Source organism: Salvelinus sp. IW2-2015, linkage group LG22, assembly GCF_002910315.2.
Source record: "Salvelinus sp. IW2-2015 linkage group LG22, ASM291031v2, whole genome shotgun sequence".
Classification (NCBI taxonomy): Eukaryota; Metazoa; Chordata; class Actinopteri; order Salmoniformes; family Salmonidae; genus Salvelinus; species Salvelinus sp. IW2-2015.
The window spans coordinates 24,516,863-24,542,624 of NC_036862.1; the positions used below are offsets into that span (position 1 = coordinate 24,516,863).

Genomic DNA, 25,762 nt, shown 5'->3' on the forward strand with positions numbered 1-25,762 from the left:
TGACCAGTTATCTCAATATTTATTATATAATTAAATTGAACATTTGTTTATAGCTTTTGATTATAGCTGTTTCAAATGGAACTGATTACTCAAATTCTGACAGAGAAATGAGACCCTTTACTAGCTGTACACCTCATAGATAACAACACATTTACTTGCCTAAAACAAATAATGTTTGCAATTGTACATGATTAGCCAAGAAGTGTAATGATGTTCTGTGACCATCCCCTGTGTAGTTCTCTGGGCCTGCACAGACAGCAGCAATCAGTCSTGGAAAAAGTATCCAATTGTCATACTTGAGTAAAAGTAAAGATTTCTAAATAGAAAATCACTGAAGTAAAAGTGAAAGGCATCCAGGAAAATACTACTTGAGTAAAAGTATTTGTTATATACAGTACCAGTCAAATGTTTGGACACACCTACTCATTCAAGGGTTTTTCTTTATTTTGACTGTTTTCTACATTGTAGAATAAAATAACACCTATGGAATCATACCAAGTCCATATTATGGCAAGAACATCTCAAATAAGCAAAGAGAAACAACAGTCCATCATTACTTTAAGGTCAGTCAATCCGGAACATTTCAAGAACTTTTAAAGTTTCTTCAAGTGCAGTCGCAAAAACCATCAAGCGCTATGAAGAAACTGTCTCTCATGAGGACCGCCACAGGAAAGGAAGACCCAGAGTTACCTCTGCTGCAGAGGATATGTTCATTAGAGTTACCAGCCTCAGAAAATGCAGCCTAAATAAATGCTTCACAGAGCTCAAGTAACGGACACATCTCAACACAAACTGTTCAGAGGAGACTGCATGAATCAGGCCTTCATGGTCGAATTGCTGCAAAGAAACCAATACTAAAGGACTACAATAATAAAAATAGACTTGATTGGGCCAAGAAACACAAGCAATGGACATTAGACCGGTGGAAATCTTTTTTTGGTTCCAACCGCCGTGTCTTTGTGAGACACAGAGTAGGTGAACYGATGATCTCCGCATGTGTGGTTCCCACCGAGAAGCATGGAGGAGGAGGAGGTGTGATGGTGCTTTGCTGGTGACAACGTCAGGGATTTATTTAGAATTTAAGGCACACTTAATCAGCTTGGCTACCACAGCATTGTGCAGCCATACGCTATCCCATCTGCTTAGTGGGACTATCATTTGCTTTTCAACAGAACAATGACCCAAAACACACCTCCAGGCTGTGTAAGGGCTATTTGACCAAGAAGGAGAGTGATGGTGCTGCACCAGATGACCTGGCCTCCACAATCACCTGATCTCAACCCAATTGAGATGATTTGGGATGAGTTGGACCGCAGAGTGAAAGAAAAGCAACCAACAAGTGCTCAGCATTTGTGGGAACTCCTTCAAGACTATTGGAAAAGCACTCCAGATGACTACCTCATGAAGCTGGTTGAGAGAATGCCAAGAGAGTGCAAAGTTGTCATCAAGGCAAAGGGTGGCTACTTTAAAGAATCTCAAATCTCAAATATATTTTGATTTGTTTAACACTTTTTTCATTACTCAACTCAGCAAAAAAAGAAATGTACCTTTTTCAGGACCCTGTCTTTCAAAGATAATCTAAATTACTTCACAGATCTTTATTGTAAAGGGTTTGAGCACTGTTTCCCATGCTTGTTGAATGAACCATAAACAATTAATGAACAAGCACCTGTGGAACGGTCGTTAAGACACTAACAGCTTACAGACAATAGGCAATTAAGGTCACAGTTATTACAACTTAGGACACTAAAGAGGCCTTTCTACTGACTCTGAAAAACACCAAAAGAAAGATTCCCAGGGTACCTGCTCATCTGTGTGAACGTGCCTTAGGCATGCTGCAAGGAGGCATGAGGACTGCAGATGTAGCCAGGGCAATAAATTGCAATGTCCCTACTGTGAGACGCCTAAGACAGCGCTACAGGGAGGCAGGACGGATAGCTGATCGTCCTCGCAGTGGCAGACCACGAGTAACAACACCTGCACAGGACCGGTACATCCGAACATCACACCTGCGGGACAGGTACAGGATGGCAACAACAACTGCCCGAGTTACACCAGGAATGCACAATCCCTCCATCAGTGCTCAGAGTGCCCGCAATAGGCTGAGAGAAGCTGGAATGAGGGCTTGTAGGGCTGTTGTAAGGCAGGTCCTCACCAGACATCACCGCAACAACGTCGCCTATGGGCACAAACCCACCGTCGCTGGACCAGACAGGACTGGCAAAAAGTGCTTTTCATTTACGAGTCGTGGTTTTGTCTCACCAGGGGTGAGCGTTTTATCGCGTTTATCGTCGAAGGAATGAGCGTTACACCGAGGCCTGTACTCTGGAGCGGGATCGATTTGGAGGTGGAGGGTCCGTCATGGTCTGGGGCGTGTGTCAGAGCATCATCGGATTGAGCTTGTTGTCATTGCAGGCAATCTCAACCCTGTGCGTTACAGGGAAAACATCCTCCTTCCTCATGTGGTACCCTTCCTGCAGGCTCATCATGACATGATCCTCCAGAATTACAATGCCACCAGCCATAATGCTCATTCTGTGCATAAAATCCTGCAAGACAGGAATCTGTTTCTGTTTTTCAAACTAGACACTCTAATGTACTTGTCCTCTTGCTCAGTTGTGCACCGGGGACTCCCACTCCTCTTTCTATTCTGGTTGGAGCCAGTTTGCGCTGTTCTGTGAAGGGAAGAGTACACAGCGTTGTACGAGATCTTCAGTTTCTTGGCAATTTCTCGCATGGAATAGCCTTCATTTCTCAGAACAAGAATAGGCTGATGAGTTTCAGAAGAAAGGTCTTTGTTTCTGGCCATTTTGAGCCTGTAATCGAACCCACAAATGCTGATGCTCCAGATACTCAACTAGTCTAAAGGCGGCCAGTTTTATTGCTTCTTTAATCAGGACAACAGTTTTTAGCTGTGCTAACGTAATTGCAAAAGGGTTTTCGAATGATCAACTAGCCTTTTAAAATGATACATTTGGATTAGCTAACACAACGTGCCATTGGAACGCAGGAGTGATGGTTGCTGATAATGGGTCTCTGTACGCCTATGTAGATATTCCATAAAAAATCTGCCGTTTCCAGCTACTATAGTCATTTACAACATTAACAATGTCTACAATGTATTTCTGATCGATTTGATGTTATTTTATTTTAATGGACAAAAAAATGTGTTTTTCTTTCAAAAACAAGGACATTTCTAAGTGACCCCAAACATTTGAACGGGAGTGTATATATATTTTTTTCTCACAAAATCCATCATGGTGGACTTTGAGTCTGAGGCAGATTTGTTCCTTGTGAGTTATGTGACTTTAGTTCACACAGGGTGCAGACCTTTCAAAGTTAACATTTTTAATTGCTTGTTATAGCACCACCATGGGCCCTTGGGTCTTTACCATGTTGCTAAATTGCACAATCCTGGGCCTTTAGATCGSACAGGAATTTGCATTTTTTTCACCATAATGCGTCGCTGCTTTAACCCCTTGCAATAATGAACCGGAACAAATACAGTAGGGTTTCACCAGCTTTGCTGCTGTTGAATCCCTAATTATGCAAAAAAAATTCTCACCATATAAAATCCATAGAATCCCAGGTCCTTACTAACCCTGAGCTGAATCTCAAAGGATCTTATATCGCCACCTCGTGAGTTTTTTGAATAGCTGCAGTTCAGTGATCCTTTGGTAATTTGTTTGCCTACCTGGATTTGTGTGGCATGATCTGTATTCTGAAAATACCCAATTTTAACAGTAAATAAGGGAAAAAGCTCTTTGCAATGTTTTGTGAGGAATATTGTGTAGGTTTACGTGTGCTAAGTAACAGGTTACAATGGCATCTTTGTTGTGCCCTGGCTGAGAGCTTGACCTAAGTAACAGAAGTGCAGGACAGAGAAAGCTTGACATGAATTGACCGTTTTTTCAAACCCATTTGTTAGTTTCTTTTAATCTATAAATAAAACAGCACTGCAGTGTTGACCTAAAGCATTGATAGGGCATGTTTGTTATTCATAAATTATGCACAAAATAAAATGTAAAATATAGGGCCAAAATTTCAAAAACACCAAATAATCTCACAGGATTTAGACATGTTTAATGTCTCATCAAGTAGCGTAATAAATCCGGACACAATATTGCATTTTCATGATACATTTAATCCAAAACATCAGATAGAAATACTAGTATTTTTAATCAGCAGTAAACTTCATTAGAGAATGTGGGGCACCTCAGTGTGTTGTTTATTTAAAATTAAAATAAAGAAAAAATAAAAAAGTATTTGTATTTAAAAAAAAAAAAGTTTCACATTTAGAAAAATGGTTACATTTCAATCCAGCTGACCATTTGAATAACTTGGGCTGTTGTCATGCATCTGAGTTGCTCATCTGGATTTGCTTCCTCTCTGACAGACAGCAGTACAGTTCAAGGTCAATAGATAATGGTCTTAATCTCCCCTCATTGAATGAGGTTTCGGCTTACTTGGGTGGCCCACCAAAAGAGTGACTATAATGCTTGTCATTCTTGTCATTCTTGTCATCAATGGGGTAGTGTACTTTATCTAGGTTGGCAGACCCTCCACTACTCTGCATAGCAGGAGCTCCAGGGTTAGGGTTGGTGATGACGCCTAGGAAGACTGGTGCTTGTGTCTTATCGTCCATGAGGGCAAAGAAGAATGGCTGGTTGAGACTAAAAGAGGGGTTGGACCGTGAGATGACCAGGCTGGTAGCTGCAGCAGCCTCTGCTCCCTCCTCAGAGATCTCCATACTGGACTTGTGCTGCACACTGGACACCAGCAGAGGCCCCTCAGCTATGGCAGCCAGGTTGGGACTAGCAAACAATTCCCCCATACCTGAGAATATAACAAATCACACACTTAAGTATATGAGAGTGGCAGTTCTAAACTTTTCAACAGACTTACAGCTTCTGCCAGTAATTAACATTTTTGTTGAAGAATAAGATGGACAATTGTTTTTTAAAATCTTTATCTCACCTTTCCTTGTGCTTCAAGCCTTATTATCTACAGTATGAATGTTTTCACTAGTATACCTACCTCACATATTCATCTCGTCTGCTTATGGATCCTCTACTACTTACCAATGTTGGTCAGAGCCTCCTGCAGGTCCTGGCTGTAGTCCAGTTTGAATTTGGGCAACTTGACCTGCATGGGTCTCTCTCTGGGCAGGCGGTTGTACAGGTCAGAGATGTTGAGCTTTGCTGCGAGGGCTGACACGTTCACCTGGCCATTCATGGGCATCACTATCAGCAGGCTCATCTGATTGTTGAAGGGAAAGCGAGCCACCTGCACAGGAAGACAAGGAGAATGATGAGAAATAGAAGGTAATGTAGTGCAACAATTTTGTGCCTCAGGAAAGTAGGAAGGTGAATAGAGAAATTAAAGGAGAGAAATTACAAAAAGAAGACAATATGTCAAAAAAAGGAGACAAATACCATTTGGGAATCATATCTGAAATATAATATAACAGTATACAGGTACAGTATATACTACATGTAGAGAGTGATGGARGGTAAAATTATGAAAAACATAAATAGTCAAGCGGGGGGGACGGGGACAAAAGGGATTGAGAGTCTTACCTGAGCTTCCAGATCATTATCAATGAGCAGACTTAAGGGGTATTTGGGCCCCATCATCATGTCAACGTTGACCATGTGCTTGTCGTCAATGTAGAAGACATCTTTGGAGGTAAATCGTGGGTCAAAGCGAGCCTTCCATTCTCCTATTTTGGCCAATGGGTGATTATGGAGATATTAGGAAGAAAAAAAACATTTAAGGACAGACAGACTGATAATGCCAGGCAGGAAATAGAATTGTGAATTTAGTAGATAGATACTATGACAAACCTTTGAAATGGACAGCATTGATGAGCATGAGAAGCAGATTGGGCGGCAGACTGGTCAGGAAGTCAGTCACTTTTCCATTTGTGGCCCTCTCTACCCACTCGTTGACCTCAGCCAGCCCTTCCAAAGTCACTGGCTCTGAGTCATATACATCCTGAGACTGATGAATAAACTCTGGTTTGGGCTCAAACCCTGAAACAGACATCAAAAGACTCAGACATAATCATAATGTTATCGTGAAGTCATAAAGTCAGTAACACATCAGTACTTTCTTATTTAAATCTGGCCATTTAGAGTATTGTTTCATTCAATGTCACTTGTTTGAACTTCTGAACACTCAATCATAACATGTGTCTATTGTCATTAGCTTCCTTCCATTTCCAGGTCCGTTTCCTTTATGTTCCATCAACTCTTACTCAAGTAACCAGTGAAGGGTTGGGGTCAGTAACATTTCAACTCCCTTTCCTGCAGTCAAATGACCAAATTGCCCTCATGGGTGGAATGTTATTCATATTTTTCACAATTTCATAATTAATAAACATGATTTTAAACGTTGAAAATCCAATCTTTCTTTGTCAAATGATTTTGTTATATTTCAGTCTTCTGTGATGTATATAAACTGTAATAAATTCACTACATTTCAACTCTATATCTGACATGGTACAGGTGTCTTCTTTTCTTTAAGCCCATAAATGTGTGTGAGGTGTATACTTTTGTTTCAAAGTAGATTTGTTTAAGACTACCAAGAAACACTGTGTGACCCTGATTTAGCCCACTGCAGTAAAAGGTTAAGAAAATAAACAAATTCCAATGGTTCCTCTATGAAAAGCATTGAAGAGCATTGGAAATTGAATTTCAGTATACTTCATGAACTAACTGGAATTGAAATGGAATTGATCCCAACCCTGAAGCAGAAAGCACTGACCTGGTTGCAGGTAGAGGCGTGTGGCCACTTGCAGGTCGCTCTTACGGAGGCGTTCCAGGAAGTAGTGTAGAGACATGTGGTAGCAGGGCAGAGTGTCTCCATGGAGATGGTGCATAAGCAGCTCCTCTGTCTCATTCATGGCTCCTAAGATACATAAATAGACATGATGATGATGATGATGATGATGTAACATGCTGCAGCTTATTGATAGTGTTATTGATTATTGGACTGCAATGTTGAGGCACAGGCATTTAGCTGCACATTTTATTCCTGCTGTTATCTATACATGTGACAAATACAATTTGATTTGAGCTCTTAACATTTACAACAAACAAGTACCTGTTCAATTAGGTTATGTTGAGTCTAAACGTGTCCTATGGTCAAAAGTAGGGCACTATATAGGGAATAGGGTGCTATTTGGGACATAGGCTAAGAGGTTGTGATGCTGGTACTGTAAACCATGCCAAGTACAGTTGATACTGAAAGAGCATAGATACCTACATTCCTAAAACGTTTTAATCACTCCTAAAAAAACACCAAAAACAGAACATGTCATACCCAGAGCCAGCTGGGAGAGTGCCAGGGATATGCTGAGGGGGGATATGATGACATTGGGCTGCTCAGGTCCTGTTTTCATCTGGCCCAAGAGCTTCATGCCCAGCCTCTGGATGGCACCAGCTAAGGCCTGCCTGGATTTTGGCCTGCGAGCCTGGGCCCTACAACCCCCATCCTGCCCCTGATTATCCTCCTCAGATGAGCCCCCGCCCAAGGCACTGGCCGTCACAAGGGGATGAGCGATGCTCGTATATGAGGTGGGACTTGTGTTTTGAGGCTCCTGTGTACTGGGTGCAGAAGTCCCTGATTCCTGGAAAAGTGGATTGTGTGGGGTTAAGAGAATGTAGAGTGAAAAGGCACGTGAATGGTATGAGAGCTGTGCATTCTGCTTTGGCAACAGACCTCTTTAGGGTGGCTGGGCATCAATGGGATGAGAGGGACCAGAGGGATTGGAGCATCATTTGACACCTCTCCATTCTGCTTGAAGGGAAAAACAGGGATATGAGAATGCACATCATTCAGAAAAAGTAGTCACGATTGATGTCGATGATTAATTTCAGTGCTTTACAGTTAGCCCTTGTCTGCAGACACAGAACAACAGGAGTGATAGTAGACGAAGGTCCATGTCCATGAACAGCCAGCCTGAAACAACAGAGGGTAACAAGCTATTACTCAATGAGACTGGCCCACTCAATGCCTGTCAATGGAATGAATGACAGGTGAAGGACAACAGGAAACTGACATTTATGCTCGATAATCCAGTCTTTCGCAATGACAAACGCAAAACAGTTCTATCAACTTCTTTAGCATGGTACAGCAGTGTATCTCATTTGAAAATAGAAAACATTACAAAACAAAGTTTTCCCTGGAAGAAAATATGTATGTACTGAGGTATATCAGACAAAACATTCTCACCAGTATAGTTTTTTATTTTCTTACTTAATTTGTGAGGCACATTTAGAAGTCTATAATTCCGTCTCTCCCTCTAGCCTCCCTCTCTGTATGGCAACTACATTCTTCATTTAAAAGAACACCTGAAAGATAGTGACCAGGTACAAACAGTAACATTTTGGGCTCTCTTGCTCTGGTAAATCTGGTTAGCAAGACCAGTAGCTGGTACCACCAGCTAGCTATACTATCTGTATCTACATAATGGCAAGCCTTGCCACAAGTACACATTAGGAGGAAACACTTTAATATTTTATGACCAGGGACATTAACCACTTGCTATTTCTTCATAACAGACCAAAAACAGGAAAACAACATTTAAAAAACAGTTTGCAATTAAATGGAAAGTTTGGTGACATTTGGTTTAAATGAACACACATAATCAAAGGGCAACCTCAAGTGTTATACTATTACTATAATTATAAGTATACTACATTTTACTATTAGGCCTACTACTATTACACTGAGGCAAAGGTTTAGCTGAAACCTTATGACTTGTATAAATGAAAGTGTAAGTCAATGAAATCATAAGCCATATCATAAATTCCCAAATGTCCGTTCTTACCTTGACAAAATTAAGATGGAAAACCTGCTATCCTGTCTAAAGAGACACACACACACTGAATGTGTAATAGCAGAATTCTTCCTTTGCAAAAGACTAGGAGTTGCTCAGCAGTCTGTTAAATTTCAACTTTTATTGATCTGTGCTTCATATATGTCACTACCTGTTTGTAAATGTAAATATTGAGACCGATTCAGGGGTCAAACAGTGAGCCTGACAGCCTGAAACTTGAAGCAACTCCAAACCTGGTATGAAGCAACTCTAAACCTGACAAAATTGGCATTAGACTGATTGGATGGGTAGAAACTGAACGTAGATACACTGCATAATAGACAAAACTTTTTACCACTCAACAATAAACAGTAGGTGGTATCTACCAGATCACATGACTGCAGCTGTGCTGACAGACATTTTTCAAAAAAACATCAGGAGGGGACTTGGTCCAATAAGAACCCTAAATATTGCGCTCTCTGAGTTGCTTGCAACAGAGAGGAGAATAAGAGAGGAGGATTTGGTGAGGACTGACATTATACAAACATTTCTGACTCATGTAAAAACCTGAAACAAGCACATTGTGTAGGTCATATTTTATTAAACCTGTTAAATAAAATGAGTACTTCTCTCATCAAAATGTTGTAATGGACATAAGTTTGACCAGTTCTGATTATCAAGGTGTTACTTAATTCCTTTTGAAAACAAAGTACATTTTTGATTATTAGACAATACAAAAGTCACAGGAACCATAAAAAAATCAGAGGAGCGAGCCTCGTGGGAACATGGTGACCCTTGTGGCCTGTTAAACAACTGGATGAGCCAAGGTTGACGTTTCTCTCCAAAAGACTATATTGTGTTGAGGTCATGGATGGTAATGCACATCATAAAAGTGCAGAGGAGCACAGACACCCTTGAGAGCAGAGTAGACTGTCTTGAAGATTGACTAAGAACAGGAGTGAAAACTTTGGCAACAGGTGTTATGGTGGAAGAGATAAGCATCCCATTCAGGATAACAAGGTACATACACTGGCTTTTTCTTGCCATTATTTTTCTTATACTGCCAATTTGTGATTACATATAAGGCATAGTTATTACAATACAAAAGTCAATTGGGTCTTGACTTGGATTCTTTGTTCCTATGCCAGTCGATGTAATGGACAAATTAGAGTCCAAACACATTGCTTGCTTAATGTCTGAGTGGGTTTCATCATGATACATTACATAAAAACAACCTTTCTTTAATTAGGCCTACAAACTGATTATTTCTAATCGGCAACGATGGTTCAGAATTATTCAAAAGAAATGTTAACAACGCTAATATTAAACCATTAAATTGTAAAATAATCTTAAAATGTGATCGAGAATAGCTTGATAAATGGCGCTCCTTATTGTGCAGTAGGATCTGACCATGTGACCTTGGCACACAGCAGTTACAGGTTGAAGAATCACATCGTGACTCTGCCACCCCTCTTGTCAAGCCTTCAGCTTGTCTGCATTAAGTAGATGCATTAACACTTGTAAAATCAAATGGTCTTGTGTTGGTTTATTTTTTACAATTTAGAAACAATGTACGGTGAGATAAAGCATTACTTCTTTAGAAAGACATGGAAAACAGACTTAAAATGTATTTTTAGTTTTTTCTCATCTAGAAATACAGCATAGTTATTCAGTGCATCTGATACATGGTGTGATCTAATGTCAGGGAGATAATGACAGGTGTGGGTGTGTGAAATGTGAATCAGTCTTTTTGGTGTTGGTTGATAGGTATGCATCTATTTGGAAAGTACCAACACTACATCAGAGCCATGCTCCACCTTCCTGAGCAGTTCCTTTTGAAAATAATATTGACCGAGTCAAGGATAAGAATCTTATTCATAATATAGGATCTATAGATAAATGATAAAAGTCATAATCAAGTGTTTAGTTGCCCCATACGGTAGACCTATCCTCGAATGAGTGATACAAAACTTCATCTTTATTTTGGTCGTTGACTATAGCAGATCTGACGGGCAAAGTCCTCTCAGTTTGAGGCTCATATAAGTAGTCTTTAAGTAGTCCTCTCTCTCTGTAGTAAAAACACGTTTTGAGGACCTCACCACTTGCCTCATCAGCGGGTCTAGCCGCGATCCCACACGGGGAGGAGCGGAGAGAGGCTCAGGATACAGGCAACACGCTTTAGGAATAGGACACCTTCAGCAAAAGTCAACAGCAGAGTCTATAGCTAGCTGAGGCAGTTTGTTATACGTTAGCCCCTAAGCTAGCAGCCTGATGGCCCCATTCTCTGAACCCAGCAGCAGGAGCCTCTTGGTGGGTAGCACAGCAAGGCTGGTGAGGGTTCCACGAAGGTTCTCCAAGCTGAGCTTGGTGCTGCTGGCTGGGCTGGCAGAGATGTTCATCATGGAGTACACCCTTATCTTGTTGGCCACGGTGCCCGCCACGAACTCTGCCCCGTACAGGTCGAAGGCATGGACCGGGTTGGAGGGTCACTTGTACTGGTGGAAGGGCTTGTGCTCCAGGTCTTTCCACACAGTCAGAGTGTGGTCAGTGTACAAACTGATGACCYGGTTTCCCTCAGCAGCCCGCAAAACACACAGGAGACCACAGTCAGAGAGCATCATGTGTGTGTACACTCACAAACACCCACACCAACCCACGCTCACACCCACACACCCATGCGCTCACCCTGACATAACTGGATTAAAAAGAGCACTTGTATATTCTTTGCCAGGACATTACACATTTTTTATTTTTTATTTAATTTAACTAGGCAAGTCAGTTTATTCATAATGATGGCCTACCAACAGGCAACAGGCAAAAGGCCTCCTGCGGAGACGTGGGCTGGGATTAAAAATAATAAATAAATATAATATAAATATAGGACAAAACACACATCACGACATGAGAGAAAACACAACACTACATAAAGAGAGACCTAAGACAAAAACATAGCAAGGCAGCAACATATGACAAGACAACATGGTAGCAACACAACAACATGGAAGAAACACAACATGGTAGTAGCACAAAACATGGTACAAACCGCACAAAGGGCAAGAAGGTAGAGACAATAATACATCACACAAAGCAGCCACAACTGTCAGTAAGTGTCCATGATTGAGTCTTTGAATACAGAGATGACCAGTATACAGAGGAGTATCCAGTGCAGTGATGTGTCCTATAAGGAGCATTGGTGGCAAATCTGATGGCCGAATGGTAAAGAACATCTAGTCGCTCGAGAGCACCCTTACCTGACGATCTATAAATTATGTCTCCGTAATCTAGCATGGGTAGGATGGTCATCTGAATCAGGGTTAGTTCGGCAATTGGGGTGAAAGAGGTGCGATTACGATAGAAGAAACCAAGTCTAGATTTAACTTTAGCCTGATGCTTTGATATGTGCTGAGAGAAGGACAGTGTACCGTCTAGCCATACTCCCAAGTACTTGTATGAGGTGACTACCTCAAGCTCTAAACCCTCAGAGGTAGTAATCACACCTGTGGGGAGAGGGTCATTCTTCTTACCAAACCACATTACCTTTGTTTTGGAGGTGTTCAGAAACAAGGTTAAGGGCAGAGAAAGCTTGTTGGACACTAAGAAAGCTTTGTTGTAGAGCATTTAACACAACATCCAGAGAGGGGCCAGCTGAGTATAAGACTGTATCATCTGCATATAAATGGATGAGAGAGCTTCCTACTGCCTGAGCTACATTCTTGATGTAAATTGAGAAGAGCGTAGGCCAAGGATCGAACATTGGGGTACACCTCTGGTGACAGGCAGTGGCTGAGACAGCAGATTTTATGACTTTATACACTGCACTCTTTGAGAGAGGTAGTTAGCAAACCAGGCCAAATACCACTCAGGAGAGACCAATAATCCTTAGCCGACCCACAAGAATGGAATGGTCTACCGTATCAAAAGCTTTGGCCAAGTCAATAAAAATAGCAGCACAACATTGCTTAGAATCAAGGGCAATGGTGACATCATTGAGGACCTTTAAGGTTGCAGTGACACATCCATAACCCGAGCGGAAACTAGATTGCATACCTGAGAGAATACCAGACATCAAGAAAGCCAGTCAGTTGATTATTTACAAGTTTTTCCAACACTTGTGATGAACAGGGCAAAATAGAAATAGGCCTTTAACTGTAAGGATCAGCTTTATCTCCCCCTTTAAATAAAGGACAAACCGTGGCTGCCTTCCAAGCAATGGGAACCTCCCCAGAAAGGAGAGACAGGTTAAAAAAGTTGGCGATAGGCTTGACGATGATAGGGGATACAATCTTCAGTGGCCCACCTCAAACATGGGAGAACTGACAGAGTAATCCATAAATATTTCAGCAATGAGGAGTCTAGATCATTTCTGGATGGACCAGTGAGACTCAGTATAGCCTTTATAATGAGTAACTCCTGTCCATATTTACCTGAACTTGAGCCTCTAAAGCCAGAGACACAATCCTTGACCCCACCAATCAGGGTTAAGTCAAGTTTGCTCAGCTTTAGTGCTTTGTTGACTACTTCTGAACAAACCCTCTGGGTACAACTGTCACTTGACTCACGTTAAAATTTCACCACCACCACCAATATGGAATAGCAGAATAAAACAGTAAGCTGCAACTCTGCCTGGTGTTTATCAGCTGACTGACTGCTGAACATTTTAGAGCCCTACATACTCCCCTGAGAGGAACATGTGAAGGACTGACTGGCCAGAGATAGTGGCTGCGTCTGAAATGGCATCCTATTCCCTGTATAGTGCACTACCTCTGACCAGGGCCCAAAGGGAGAGAATAGAGTGGCATTTGGGATGCAGCCAGCATGTCTAGCAGCAGAAACATGTTGATGGGAAAAGGCCCATTATGTAACAAAGCTCTACAGGCCAAATAACTGACTGTGTGAGAGAGTGGGAGCAGTCAATGCTAGGAGACAAGGTTCACTTTATATCCCTCAATATCCATTGTTTATGCCGCTGGTGAAATCCAATAGCTAACCGCAGTAAAAAATGATCACTATCCAACGGGAACATGAATGTGTATTTATTTGGAACCATTGCTCTAGCAATAGTCACTGAAATTACCAATACACACAGACTGAACACACACACACACACACCTACACCCACCTTAATTTGCAGGATGTCTCCCTCGTGAGCGGGCCAGCCTCTCAGCACCAGGCCTGTGCGTGCGTCTAGCAGCACGATGAAGCCAGAGGAGAAGCCTGTAGCCACGGTGCGCCCTCCAGGGCTCAAGGCCAGGTAGCGGATCAGACCGGCACTCACGTTGTGGTACGCCAGCCGTTAGCTCTGCTGCGGAGGATAAGTTCATTAGAGTTGCCAGCCTCAGAAATCAGCAATTAACTGCAGCAATTATAAATTCAATCAGCAATTAATGAGTAGGTGTGTCCAAACGTTTGACTGGTACTGTATATAAATTATATTTATGTTCTATATTTAAGGGAAGAGCATTGACTCTGGCATGTCAGGCAGGCCAAGAATAGGAAGATTAGAAGCAATAGGAAAAAGCTATTCTATTCCATTACACTGATAAATAACATGGGATAATAAGTTAGAAAAGCATGGTACCGCCCCAAATGGCACCCTATCCCTTACATAGTGCACTACTTTTGACCAGACCACTAGATTAGCATAAAAAGGTTGGAGACTAAATAGGGGAGTGAGCAGGGTAGTTTTTCTCTGGGTTTGGTAGGTACCTGCAGGCCTGGGTCGATGAAACGGAGGAGAGTCTGCACTGCCAAACACTACACTACAGTGAGGAGCAGGCATGGTGGTCACTGCTGTGATGGGATCTTCCCATCCAGGGCCTCATAGGAGCAGATCTGTTCACCTGGGCACACACAGGAAGAGGAGAGCTTTATTTCCCAATATATTATGTATGTTCGGAAACGTTCACATTTTATTTACCTAATTTCTTATTATAATTAAATATGTAGTGGAATTTTWAAAAAATCATTCAGTTAAATGAAAAACATTCTGTGTACTCCAACAAAACAGAAGCAGAGAATCAACTCAACACGTCTCCTCCCCACTGACCTGTGAACTGGTCCCAGAGGTGCACGGTGCRGTCACAGCTGACCACCTCCTGGAGCGCCTCCAGTTGGCCAACATAGAACACAGACTTCTTATGATCCGTGTAGGTCAGCCTTGGCTCCACCTCCCGTGTGACGTCGCCGTGGTTATAGAGGCGCCACAGCTTCACTGTCTTGTCCGTGCTACCAGACAGGAAGTAGTCCTCCCCAGCAAGCGGAGCCAAACACTTAGCCATGCCCGAATGGTCCAGGAAGCTATGCTGGCGGATCTGGTGGATGTCGAAGTGGGGATCCTGCTGTTTGAGACCGATCTCATACTGCCAGCAGGCCAGCCAGTTGCCCTGCAGGGAGCGGCCACTGCGATGGAGCTCCTGTTTCAGAGCGCTGTCCTCTGGGGTAGGACCCACCACCCAGGAGGAGGGGCCTAGGGATGGAGTGGTGAAGGTGGAGGCAGACGAGATGACAGGCTGAGTATGACTAGGCCGGGGGTGGCCCCAGTTGTCTAATGAGCCCAGGTTGGGGCTCCCACCCCCCGGCTCAGAGTCCCAGGCCACCTGGATGCGGTTGCCCACCAGATGGCTGCCAAAGGTACCTGACTCTGGGAGAGTGTCTGAGCCCAGGGGCGTGGAGGAGCTGTAGGGGGCAGGGAAGGGGCTGCGACCCACATGGCGTCTCAAACCAGGGGAGGGGACAATGGAGCAGGTGGTGGGGGGCATCTCCTTGGACCCTGCTGGTGGGGTGGCATCAGGACTGCCAGGACTCACACTGGAGTGGTAGGACTGGGCCAACCTCCAGACCAGCTCATGGTTGGAAACCAGCTTATGGATCGCTACATCATCTGGGAGGGCCAAAGGACACAATGCTTTGACAACCATCAAGGACATACAGTTGAAGTCGGTAGTTTACATTCACCTTAGCCAAATACATTTAAACTCAGTTTTTCACAATTCCTGACATTTAATCCTAGTAAAAATTCCCTGTCTTAGGTCAGTTAGGATCACCACTTTATTTTAAGAATGTGAAATGTCAGAATAATAGTAGAGAGAGAATTATTTCTTTCAGCTTTTATTTCTTTCATCACATTCCCAGTGGGTCAGAAGATTACATGCACTGAATTAGTATTTGGTAGCATTGCCTTTAAATTGTTTCACTTGGGTCAAACGTTTTGGGTAGCCTTCCACAAGCTTCCCACAATAGGTTGGGTGAATTTTGTCCCATTCCTCCTGACAGAGCTGGTGTAACTGAGTAAGGTTTGTAGGCCTCCTTGCTCGCACACGCTTTTTCAGTTCTGCCCACACAATTTTCTATAGGATTGAGGTCAGGGCGTTGTGATGGCCACTCTAATACCTTGACTTTGTTGTCCTTAAGCCAATTTGCCACAATTTAGGAAGTATGCTTGGGGCCATTGTCGATTTGGAAGACCCATTTGCGACCAAGCTTTAACTTCCTGACTGATGTCTTGAGATGATGCTTCAATATAACCACATAATTTTCCTGCCTCATGATGACATCTATTTTGTGAAGTGCACCAGTCCCTCCTGCAGCAAAGCACCCCCACAACATGCTGCTGCCACCCCCGCGCTTCACGGTTGGGATGGTGTTCTTCGGCTCCCCCTTTTTCCTCCAAACATAACGATGGTCATTATGACCAAACAGTTCTATTTTTGTTTCATCAGACCAGAGGACATTTCTCCAAAAAGTACGATCTTTGTCCCCATGTGCAGTTGCAAACCGTAGTCTGGCTTTTTTGTGACGGTTGTGGAGCAGTGGCTTCTTCCTTGCTGAGCGGCCTTTCAGGTTATGTCGATATAGGACTCGTTTTACTGTGGATATATATACATTTGTACCTGTTTCCTCCAGCATCTTCACAAGGTCCTTTGCTGTTGTTCTGGGATTGATTTGCAAGTACATTCATCTCTAGGAGACAGAACATGTCCCATGGTCCCATGGTGTTTATACTTGCGTACTATTGTTTGTACATGTGAACGTGGTAACTTCAGGCGTTTGGAAATTGCTCCAAAGGATGAACCAGACTTGTGGAGGTCTACCATTTTTTTCTGAGGTCTCTGCTGATTTCTTTTGATTTTCCCATGATGTCAAGCAAAGAGGCACTGAGTTTGAAGGTAGGCCTTGAAATTCATTCACAGGTACACCTCCAATTGANATACAGTTGAAGTCGGTAGTTTACATTCACCTTAGCCAAATACATTTAAACTCAGTTTTTCACAATTCCTGACATTTAATCCTAGTAAAAATTCCCTGTCTTAGGTCAGTTAGGATCACCACTTTATTTTAAGAATGTGAAATGTCAGAATAATAGTAGAGAGAGAATTATTTCTTTCAGCTTTTATTTCTTTCATCACATTCCCAGTGGGTCAGAAGATTACATGCACTGAATTAGTATTTGGTAGCATTGCCTTTAAATTGTTTCACTTGGGTCAAACGTTTTGGGTAGCCTTCCACAAGCTTCCCACAATAGGTTGGGTGAATTTTGTCCCATTCCTCCTGACAGAGCTGGTGTAACTGAGTAAGGTTTGTAGGCCTCCTTGCTCGCACACGCTTTTTCAGTTCTGCCCACACAATTTTCTATAGGATTGAGGTCAGGGCGTTGTGATGGCCACTCTAATACCTTGACTTTGTTGTCCTTAAGCCAATTTGCCACAATTTAGGAAGTATGCTTGGGGCCATTGTCGATTTGGAAGACCCATTTGCGACCAAGCTTTAACTTCCTGACTGATGTCTTGAGATGATGCTTCAATATAACCACATAATTTTCCTGCCTCATGATGACATCTATTTTGTGAAGTGCACCAGTCCCTCCTGCAGCAAAGCACCCCCACAACATGCTGCTGCCACCCCCGCGCTTCACGGTTGGGATGGTGTTCTTCGGCTCCCCCTTTTTCCTCCAAACATAACGATGGTCATTATGACCAAACAGTTCTATTTTTGTTTCATCAGACCAGAGGACATTTCTCCAAAAAGTACGATCTTTGTCCCCATGTGCAGTTGCAAACCGTAGTCTGGCTTTTTTGTGACGGTTGTGGAGCAGTGGCTTCTTCCTTGCTGAGCGGCCTTTCAGGTTATGTCGATATAGGACTCGTTTTACTGTGGATATATATACATTTGTACCTGTTTCCTCCAGCATCTTCACAAGGTCCTTTGCTGTTGTTCTGGGATTGATTTGCAAGTACATTCATCTCTAGGAGACAGAACATGTCCCATGGTCCCATGGTGTTTATACTTGCGTACTATTGTTTGTACATGTGAACGTGGTAACTTCAGGCGTTTGGAAATTGCTCCAAAGGATGAACCAGACTTGTGGAGGTCTACCATTTTTTTCTGAGGTCTCTGCTGATTTCTTTTGATTTTCCCATGATGTCAAGCAAAGAGGCACTGAGTTTGAAGGTAGGCCTTGAAATTCATTCACAGGTACACCTCCAATTGACTGAAATTATGTCAATTAGCCTATCCGAAGCTTCTAAAGCCATGACATTTTCTGGAATTTTCCAAGCTGTTTAAAAAGGCACAGTCTACTTAGTGTATGTAAACGTCTGACCCACTGGAATTGTGATGTAGTGAATTATAAGTGAAATAATCTGTCTTTACACAATTGTTGGAAAAATGTATTGTGTTATGCACAAAGTAGATGATCTAACCGACTTGCCAAAACAATAGTTTGTTAACAAGAAATTTGTGGAGTGGTTGAAAAACAAGTTAATGACTGCAACCTAAGTGTATGTAAATGTCCGACTTCAACGGTGTAAGGAACATATATAATTCAGATTTTAAACTGGATTGTATGCATTTATGAAATTGTTTGTGTGTGTGCGCGCGTGTGTCTCACCTACGAAGACAGTAGAAGGGGATGTGGGAGGCGTATGCCATCTCAGGGTTAAACATGGCCTGCAGCTCCTCCAGAACCCCCAGCTCACACGTCACCTCCGACCCCTCCGGCGTACACACATCCAGCAGGATGCATTCTCCCACCTCCCTGCAGGGGTAGCTCTCCATCTGCGCCACACAGAGGACAGCTCAATGGAATTAAATAATTTTAAAAAGTCTCACAACTTAACATACGTTAGGAGACTGAGCTCATATCAAAACTGACATATTTGAATTTCCTAGCTTTTAACCAGCCTAACTTCACTTAAAACGTTTTTGTGTTTAATATATAGTGTCAGAATGCCTACCTTCCAGGAAGGCCAATGTTTCCCTGTCCCTGTAGGCACTGCAGCAGGGAGAAGACAGTGAAGAAGCGTTTCAGGGTTTCTACCATGTGTTGCTGCACCATCTCCCTGCCGATGCGCAGACAGATGAGTCTTCAGACACACAGCCGAACGTGTCTGCACTCCACTGGGGAACCTGAGGACAGAACACAGAGTGGTAGATTCAATAGAACACTGTTTAACATTATACCCAAATCAAATCAAATCAAATTTTATTTGTCACATACACATGGTTAGCAGATGTTAATGCGAGTGTAGCGAAATGCTTGTGCTTCTAGTTCCGACAATGCAGTAATAACCAACGAGTAATCTAACCTAACAATTCCACAACTACTACCTTATACACACAAGTGTAAAGGGATAAAGAATATGTACATAAAGATATATGAATGAGTGATGGTACAGAACGGAGAGAGATTACGTATCAACAGCCTTTGCCCAAGTCAATAAAAATAGCAGCACAACATTGCTTAGAATCCAAGGGGCAATGGTGACATCATTGAGGATTAGGTTGCAGTGACACATCCATAACCCGAGCGAACTTAGATTGCATAACCTGAGAGAATACCAGACAATCAAGGAAAGGCCAGTTCAGTTGATTATTTACAGTTTTTCCAACACTTGTGCATGACAGGGCAAAATAGAATAAGCCTCTTAACTGTAAGATCAGCTTTTATCTTCCCCCTGATTTAATAAAGGACAAACCCGTGGTGCCTTCCAAGCCAATGGGAACCTCCCCAGAAAGGAGAGACAGGTTAAAAAACTTGGCGAAGGCTTGACGATGATACGGGGATACAATCTTCAGTGGCACTCAAACATTGGGAAACTGACAGAGTAATTCCATAATATTCAGCAATGAGTGAGTCTAGATCATTTCTGGGATGGACATGAACTCAGTATGCCTTCGTATAATGGTACTCCTTCCATATTTACTGAACTTGCGCCTCTAAAGCCAGAGGACACCAATCCTTACCCCAACCAATCAGCGGTAATCAAGTTTGCTCAGCTTTAGTGCGTTGTTGACTACTTCTGAAAACCTCTGGGATACCAACTGTCCACTTGAACTCACGTTAAAATTTCAGCCACCACACCCAATATGGAACTAGCAGAAATTAAAACAGTTAAGCTGCACTTCTGCCTGGCTGTTTATCAGCCCTGACTGACTTGCTGAACATTTTTAGAGCCCTTACATAACTCCCCTGAGAGGAACATGTGAAGGACTGACTGGCCAAGAGATAGTGCTTTTTTTTGCTTCTTGTGGCTTAAATGGATCCTATTCCCCTGTATAGTGCACTTCCATCTGACCAGGGCCCCAAAAGGCGAGAGAATATGAGTGGCATTTGGGATGCAGCCAGGCATGTCTAGCAGACAGAAACATGTTGATGGAGAAAGCCCATCTTATGTAACAAAGCTCTATCTACAGGCCAATAACTGACTGTGTGCAGAGAGTGGGAGCTAGTCAACTGCTGGAACAAGGTTCACGTTTATATCCTCAATATCCATGTTATCGCGCTGGTGAATCCAATAGCTAACCACAGTAAAAAAGATCACTATCCAACGGGAACATGAATCCGTATTGATTTGAAACCTGCTGCTAGCAAGTGTCAGTGTGAAATTAACCAACAAACATGCACGTGCAGACAATGACACACACACTACCACCCCCAACCCCACACAAACAAACCCTTAATCTGCAGGAGTCTCCCTCCGTGAGCGGGCCAGCCTCTACAGCCACAGGCCTGTGCGTTGCGTCTAGCGCACGATGAAGCCAGAGGAGAAGCCTGTTAGCCACGGTGGCGCCCTCCAGGTCAAGGTCCAGGTAGCCGGATCAGACCGGCCTCACGTTGTCGTACGCCAGCCGTTAGCTCTGCTGCGGAGGATAAGTTCATTAGCAGTTGCCAGCCCTCAGAAATCAGCAATTACCTGACAGCAATTATAAATTCCAATCCAGCAATTAATGAGTAGGTGCTGTCCAACGTCTTGACTGCGTACCTGTATATAAACTTATATCTTATGTTTCCTTATATTAAGGGAGAGTACTATTGACTCTGAGCATGTCGGCAGGCCAAGAATAGGAAGTTAGAAGCAATATGAGAAAAGCTATTCGTATTCGCATTACACTAGATAAATAATCATGGGATAATAAGTTAGAAAGAGCATGGGTAACGCGCCGCCAAATGGCACCTATGCCTTAATAGTGCCACTACTTTTGACAGACCACTAGATTAAGCATAAAAAGCTTGAGACTAAATAGGTGGAGTGGCAGGGGTAGGTTTTTCTCTGGGTTTGGTAATGGTACCTGCACGGCCTGGGCGATGAAACGAGAGGAGAGTCTGCACACTGCCAAAACACTACCACTACAGTGAGGGGCAGGCATGGTGGTCACTGCTGTGATGGGATCTTCCATCCAGGGCCTCATGGAGCAGTCTGTTTCACCTGGGCACCCAAGGAAGAGAGAGCTTTATTTCCAATAATATTATGTATTTCGGAAACGTTCACATTTTTTTACCTAATTTCTTATTATCAATTAAACTATGTGTGGAATTTCAAAAAAATCATTCAGTCTTAATGAAAACATCTGTGTCTCCAAACAAAACAGAAGCAGAGAATCCAAATCAACACGTTTCCTCCCCCCTGACCTGTGAACTGGTCCAGAGGTGCACGGTGGCCGTCACAGCTGACCAACCTCCGGAGCGCCTCAGTTGGCCAACATAGAAACAGACTCTTATGATTCCGTTGTTAGGTCAGCCTTGGCTCCACCTCACCGTGTTGACGGTCGCGTGGTTATAGAGGCGCCCACAGCTTCACTGGTCTTCCGTATGCTAACCAGACAGGATAGTAGTCTCCCAGCACAGCGGAGCCAAACACTTAGCCATGCCCTAATGGTCCAGGAAGCTATGCTGGGTCTGGTGTGAATGTCGAGCAGTGGGGATCCTGCATGTTTGAGACCGATCTATACTGCCAGCAGGCCAGCAGTTGCACCCTGCAGGGAGCGCCCACTGCGATGGAAGCTCCTCTTTCGTAGCGCTGTCCCTCTGGGGTAGGACCAAACACGCAGGAGGCGGGGCTAGGGATGGAGTGGTGAAGGTGGAGGCAGACGAGATGACAGGCTGAGTCATGACTAGGCCGGGGGTGGCCCATTTGTCTTAATGAGCCCAGGTTGGGGCTCCCACCCCCGGCTCAGAGCCCAGGCCTACCTGGAATGGCGGTTGCCCCAGATGGTGCCAAAGGTACCTGACTACTGGGGAGGTGTCTGAGCCAGGGCGTGGAGGACTGTAAGGGGGCAGGGAAGGGGCTGCGACCACCATGGCGTCTCAAACCAGGGGAGGGGACAATGGAGCAAGGTGGTGGGGGGCATCTCCTTGGGACCCTGCTGGTGGGGTGGCATCAGGACTGCCAGGACTCACCACTGGAGTGGTAGGACTGGGCCAACCTCCAGACAGCTCATGGTTGGAAACCAGCTTTAGGATCGCTACATCATCTGGGAGGCCAAAGGACACAATGCTTTTGACAACCATCCAAGGACATCAGTTGAAGTCGGTAGTTTTACATTCCACTTAGCCAAATACATTTAAACTCAGTTTTTTCACAATTCTGACATTTAATCCTAGTAAATTCCCTGTCTTTAGGTCAGTTAGGATTACCACTTTATATTTAAGAATGTGAAAGTCAGAATAATCTAGTGAGAGAGAATTATTTCTTTCAGCTTTTATTTCTTTCATCAACATTCCGTGGGTCAGAAGATTACATCACTGAATTAGTATTTGGTAGATGCTTTAAATTGTTTCACTTGGGTCAAACGTTTTGGGAGCCTTCACAAGCTTCCCACAATAGGTTGGGTGAATTTGTGCCATTCTCCTGACAGAGCTGGTGTAACTGAGTAAGGTTTGTAAGGCCTCCTTGCTCGCCCACACGCTTTTTCAGTTCTGCCCACACAATTTTCTATAGAGAGGTCAGGGCGTTGTGATGGCCACTCTAATACCTTGACTTTGTTGTCCTTAAGCCAACTTTGCCACAATTTAGGAAGTATGCTTGGGGCCATTGTCGATTTTGAGACCATTTGCGACCAACGTTTAACTTCCTGACTGATGTCTTGAGCTGATGCTTCAATATAACACATAATTTTCCTGCCTCATGATGACTCTATTTTGTGAAGTGCACCAGTCCTCCTGCAGCAGCACCCCCACAACATGCTGCTGCCACCCCGCGCTTCACGGTTGGATGGTGTTCTTCGGCTCCCCTTTTTCTCCAACATAACGATGGTCATTATGCCCAAACAGTTCTATTTTTGTTTCATCAGACCAGAGGACATTTCTCCAAAAGTACGATCTTTGTCCCATGTGGCAGTTGCGAAACAGTAGTCTTGGCTTTTTTTGTGACGGTTGTGGAGCAGTGGCTTCTTCCTTGCTGAGCGGCCTTTCAGGTTATGTCGATATAGGACTCGTTTTACTGTGGATATATTATACAATTTGTACCTGTTTCCTCCAGCATCTCAACAAGGTCCTTTGCTGTTGTTCTGGGATTGATTTGCAAGTACATTCATCTCTAGAGACAGAAACATGTCCCATGGTCTCCATGGTGTTTATACTTGCGTACTATTGTTTGTACATGTGAACGTGGTAACTTCAGGCGTTTGGAAATTGCTCCAAAGGATGAACCAGACTTGTGGAGGTCTACCATTTTTTTCTGAGGTCTCTGCTGATTTCTTTTGATTTTCCCATGATGTCAAGCAAAGAGGCACTGAGTTTGAAGGTAGGCCTTGAAATTCATTCACAGGTACACCTCCAATGACTGAAATTATGTCAATTAGCCTATCCGAAGCTTCTAAAGCCAAGACATTTTCTGGATTTCCAAGCTGTTTAAAAAGGCACAGTCTACTTAGTGTATGTAAACGTCTGACCCACTGGAATTGTGATGTAGTGAATTATAAGTGAAATAATCTGTCTTTACACAATTGTTGGAAAAATGTATTGTGTTATGCACAAAGTAGATGATCTAACCGACTTGCCAAAACAATAGTTTGTTAACAAGAAATTTGTGGAGTGGTTGAAAAACAAGTTAATGACTGCAACCTAAGTGTATGTAAATGTCCGACTTCACGGTGTAAGGAACATATATAATTCAGATTTTAAACTGGATTGTATGCATTTATGAATTGTTTTGTGTGTGTGCGCGCTGTGTGTGTCTCACCTACGAAGACAGTAGAAGGGGATGTGGGAGCGTATGCCATCTAAGGGTTAAACATGGCCTGCAGCTCCTCCAGAACCCCCAGCTCACACGTCACCTCCGACCCCTCCGCGTACACACATCCAGCAGGATGCATTCTCCCACCCTCCCTGCAGGGGTAGCTCTCCATCTGCGCCACACAGAGGACAGCTCAATGGAATTAAATAATTTTTAAAGTCTCACAACTTAACATACGTTAGGAGACTGAGCTTCATATCAAACTGACATTTTGAATTTCCTAGCTTTTAACCAGCCTAAAACTTCACTTAAAACGTTTTTGTGTTTTAATATATAGTGTCAGAATGCCTACCTTCCAGGAAGGCCAATTTTTCCCTGTCCCTGTAGGACTGCAGCAGGGAGAAGACAGTGAAGAAGCGTTTCAGGGTTTCTACCATGTGTTGCTGCACATCTCCCTGCGATGCGCAGACAGATGAGTCTTCAGACACACAGCCGAACGTGTCTGCACTCCACTGGGGAACCTGAGGACAGAACACAGAGTGGTAGATTCAATAGAACACTGTTTAACATTATACCCAAATCAAATCAAAATCAAATTTTATTTGTCACATACACATGGTTAGCAGATGTTAATGCGAGTGTAGCGAAATGCTTGTGCTTTAGTTCCGACAATGCAGTAATAACCAACGAGTAATCTAACCTAACAATTCCACAACTACTACCTTATACACACAAGTGTAAAGGGATAAAGAATATGTACATAAAGATATATGAATGAGTGATGGTACAGAACGGCATAGGCAAAGATGCAGTAGATGGTATCGAGTACAGTATATACATATGAGATGAGCATGTAGGGTATGTAAACATAAAAGTGCATAGTTTAAAGTGGCTAGTGATACATGTATTACATAAAGATGGCAAGATGCAGTAGATGATATAGAGTACAGTATTACATATACATTATATTAAGTGGCATTGTTTAAAGTGGCTAGTGATACATTTTTGATCAATTTCCATAATTTCCATTATTAAAGTGAGCTGGAGTTGAGTCAGTATGTTGGCAGCAGCCACTCGATGTTAGTGGTGGCTGTTTAACAGTCTGATGGACTTGAGATAGAAGCTGTTTTCCGTCTCTCGGTCCCTGCTTTGATGCACCTGTACTGACCTCGCCTTCTGAATGAAGCGGGGTGAACAGGCAGTGGCTCGGGTGGTTGTTGTCCTTGATGTCTTTTAGGCCTTCCTGTGACATCGGGGGGTGTAGGTGTCCTGGAGGGCAGGTAGTTTGCCCCCAGTGATGCGTTGTGCAGACCCACTACCCTCTGGAGAGCCTTACGGTTGTGGGCGTAGCAGTTGCCGTACCAGGCGGTGATACAGCCCGACAGGATGCTCTCGATTGTGCATCTGTAGAAGTTTGTGAGTGCTTTTGGTGACAAGCCGAATTTCTTCAGCCTCCTGAGGTTGTAGAGGCGCTGCGGCGCCTTCT

General features: G+C 43.3%; 1 protein-coding gene and 1 pseudogene across 4 annotated transcripts; both read right to left on the bottom strand.

Annotated features, from left to right (window-relative positions):
* Nucleotides 1-4,283: 4,283 nt before the first annotated feature.
* LOC111949488 (alpha-2-antiplasmin) lies at nucleotides 4,284-8,940 on the bottom strand. Of its 4 annotated transcripts, none has more exons than XM_023966720.2 (9): nucleotides 8,837-8,940; nucleotides 7,892-7,965; nucleotides 7,726-7,800; nucleotides 7,327-7,633; nucleotides 6,769-6,912; nucleotides 5,847-6,035; nucleotides 5,580-5,722; nucleotides 5,082-5,286; nucleotides 4,284-4,836 (listed from the first exon to the last, which is right to left on the bottom strand). In XM_023966720.2, the coding sequence occupies exons 2-9, from the start codon at nucleotides 7,952-7,954 to the stop codon at nucleotides 4,463-4,465; spliced, it is 1,500 nt and encodes a 499-aa protein (XP_023822488.1). In that variant the 5' UTR covers nucleotides 7,955-7,965; nucleotides 8,837-8,940; the 3' UTR covers nucleotides 4,284-4,462. The 4 variants fall into 4 exon arrangements, with proteins under 4 accessions (XP_023822488.1, XP_023822485.1, XP_023822489.1 ...); XM_023966717.2 differs by having other exon boundaries at nucleotides 7,726-7,803; nucleotides 8,837-8,926; XM_023966721.2 differs by lacking the exon at nucleotides 8,837-8,940 and adding an exon at nucleotides 8,263-8,357.
* Nucleotides 8,941-9,229: 289 nt separating this feature from the next.
* Nucleotides 9,230-25,762, bottom strand: part of LOC111982693 (WD repeat-containing protein 81-like) — a 43,849-nt pseudogene continuing 27,316 nt past the window's right edge.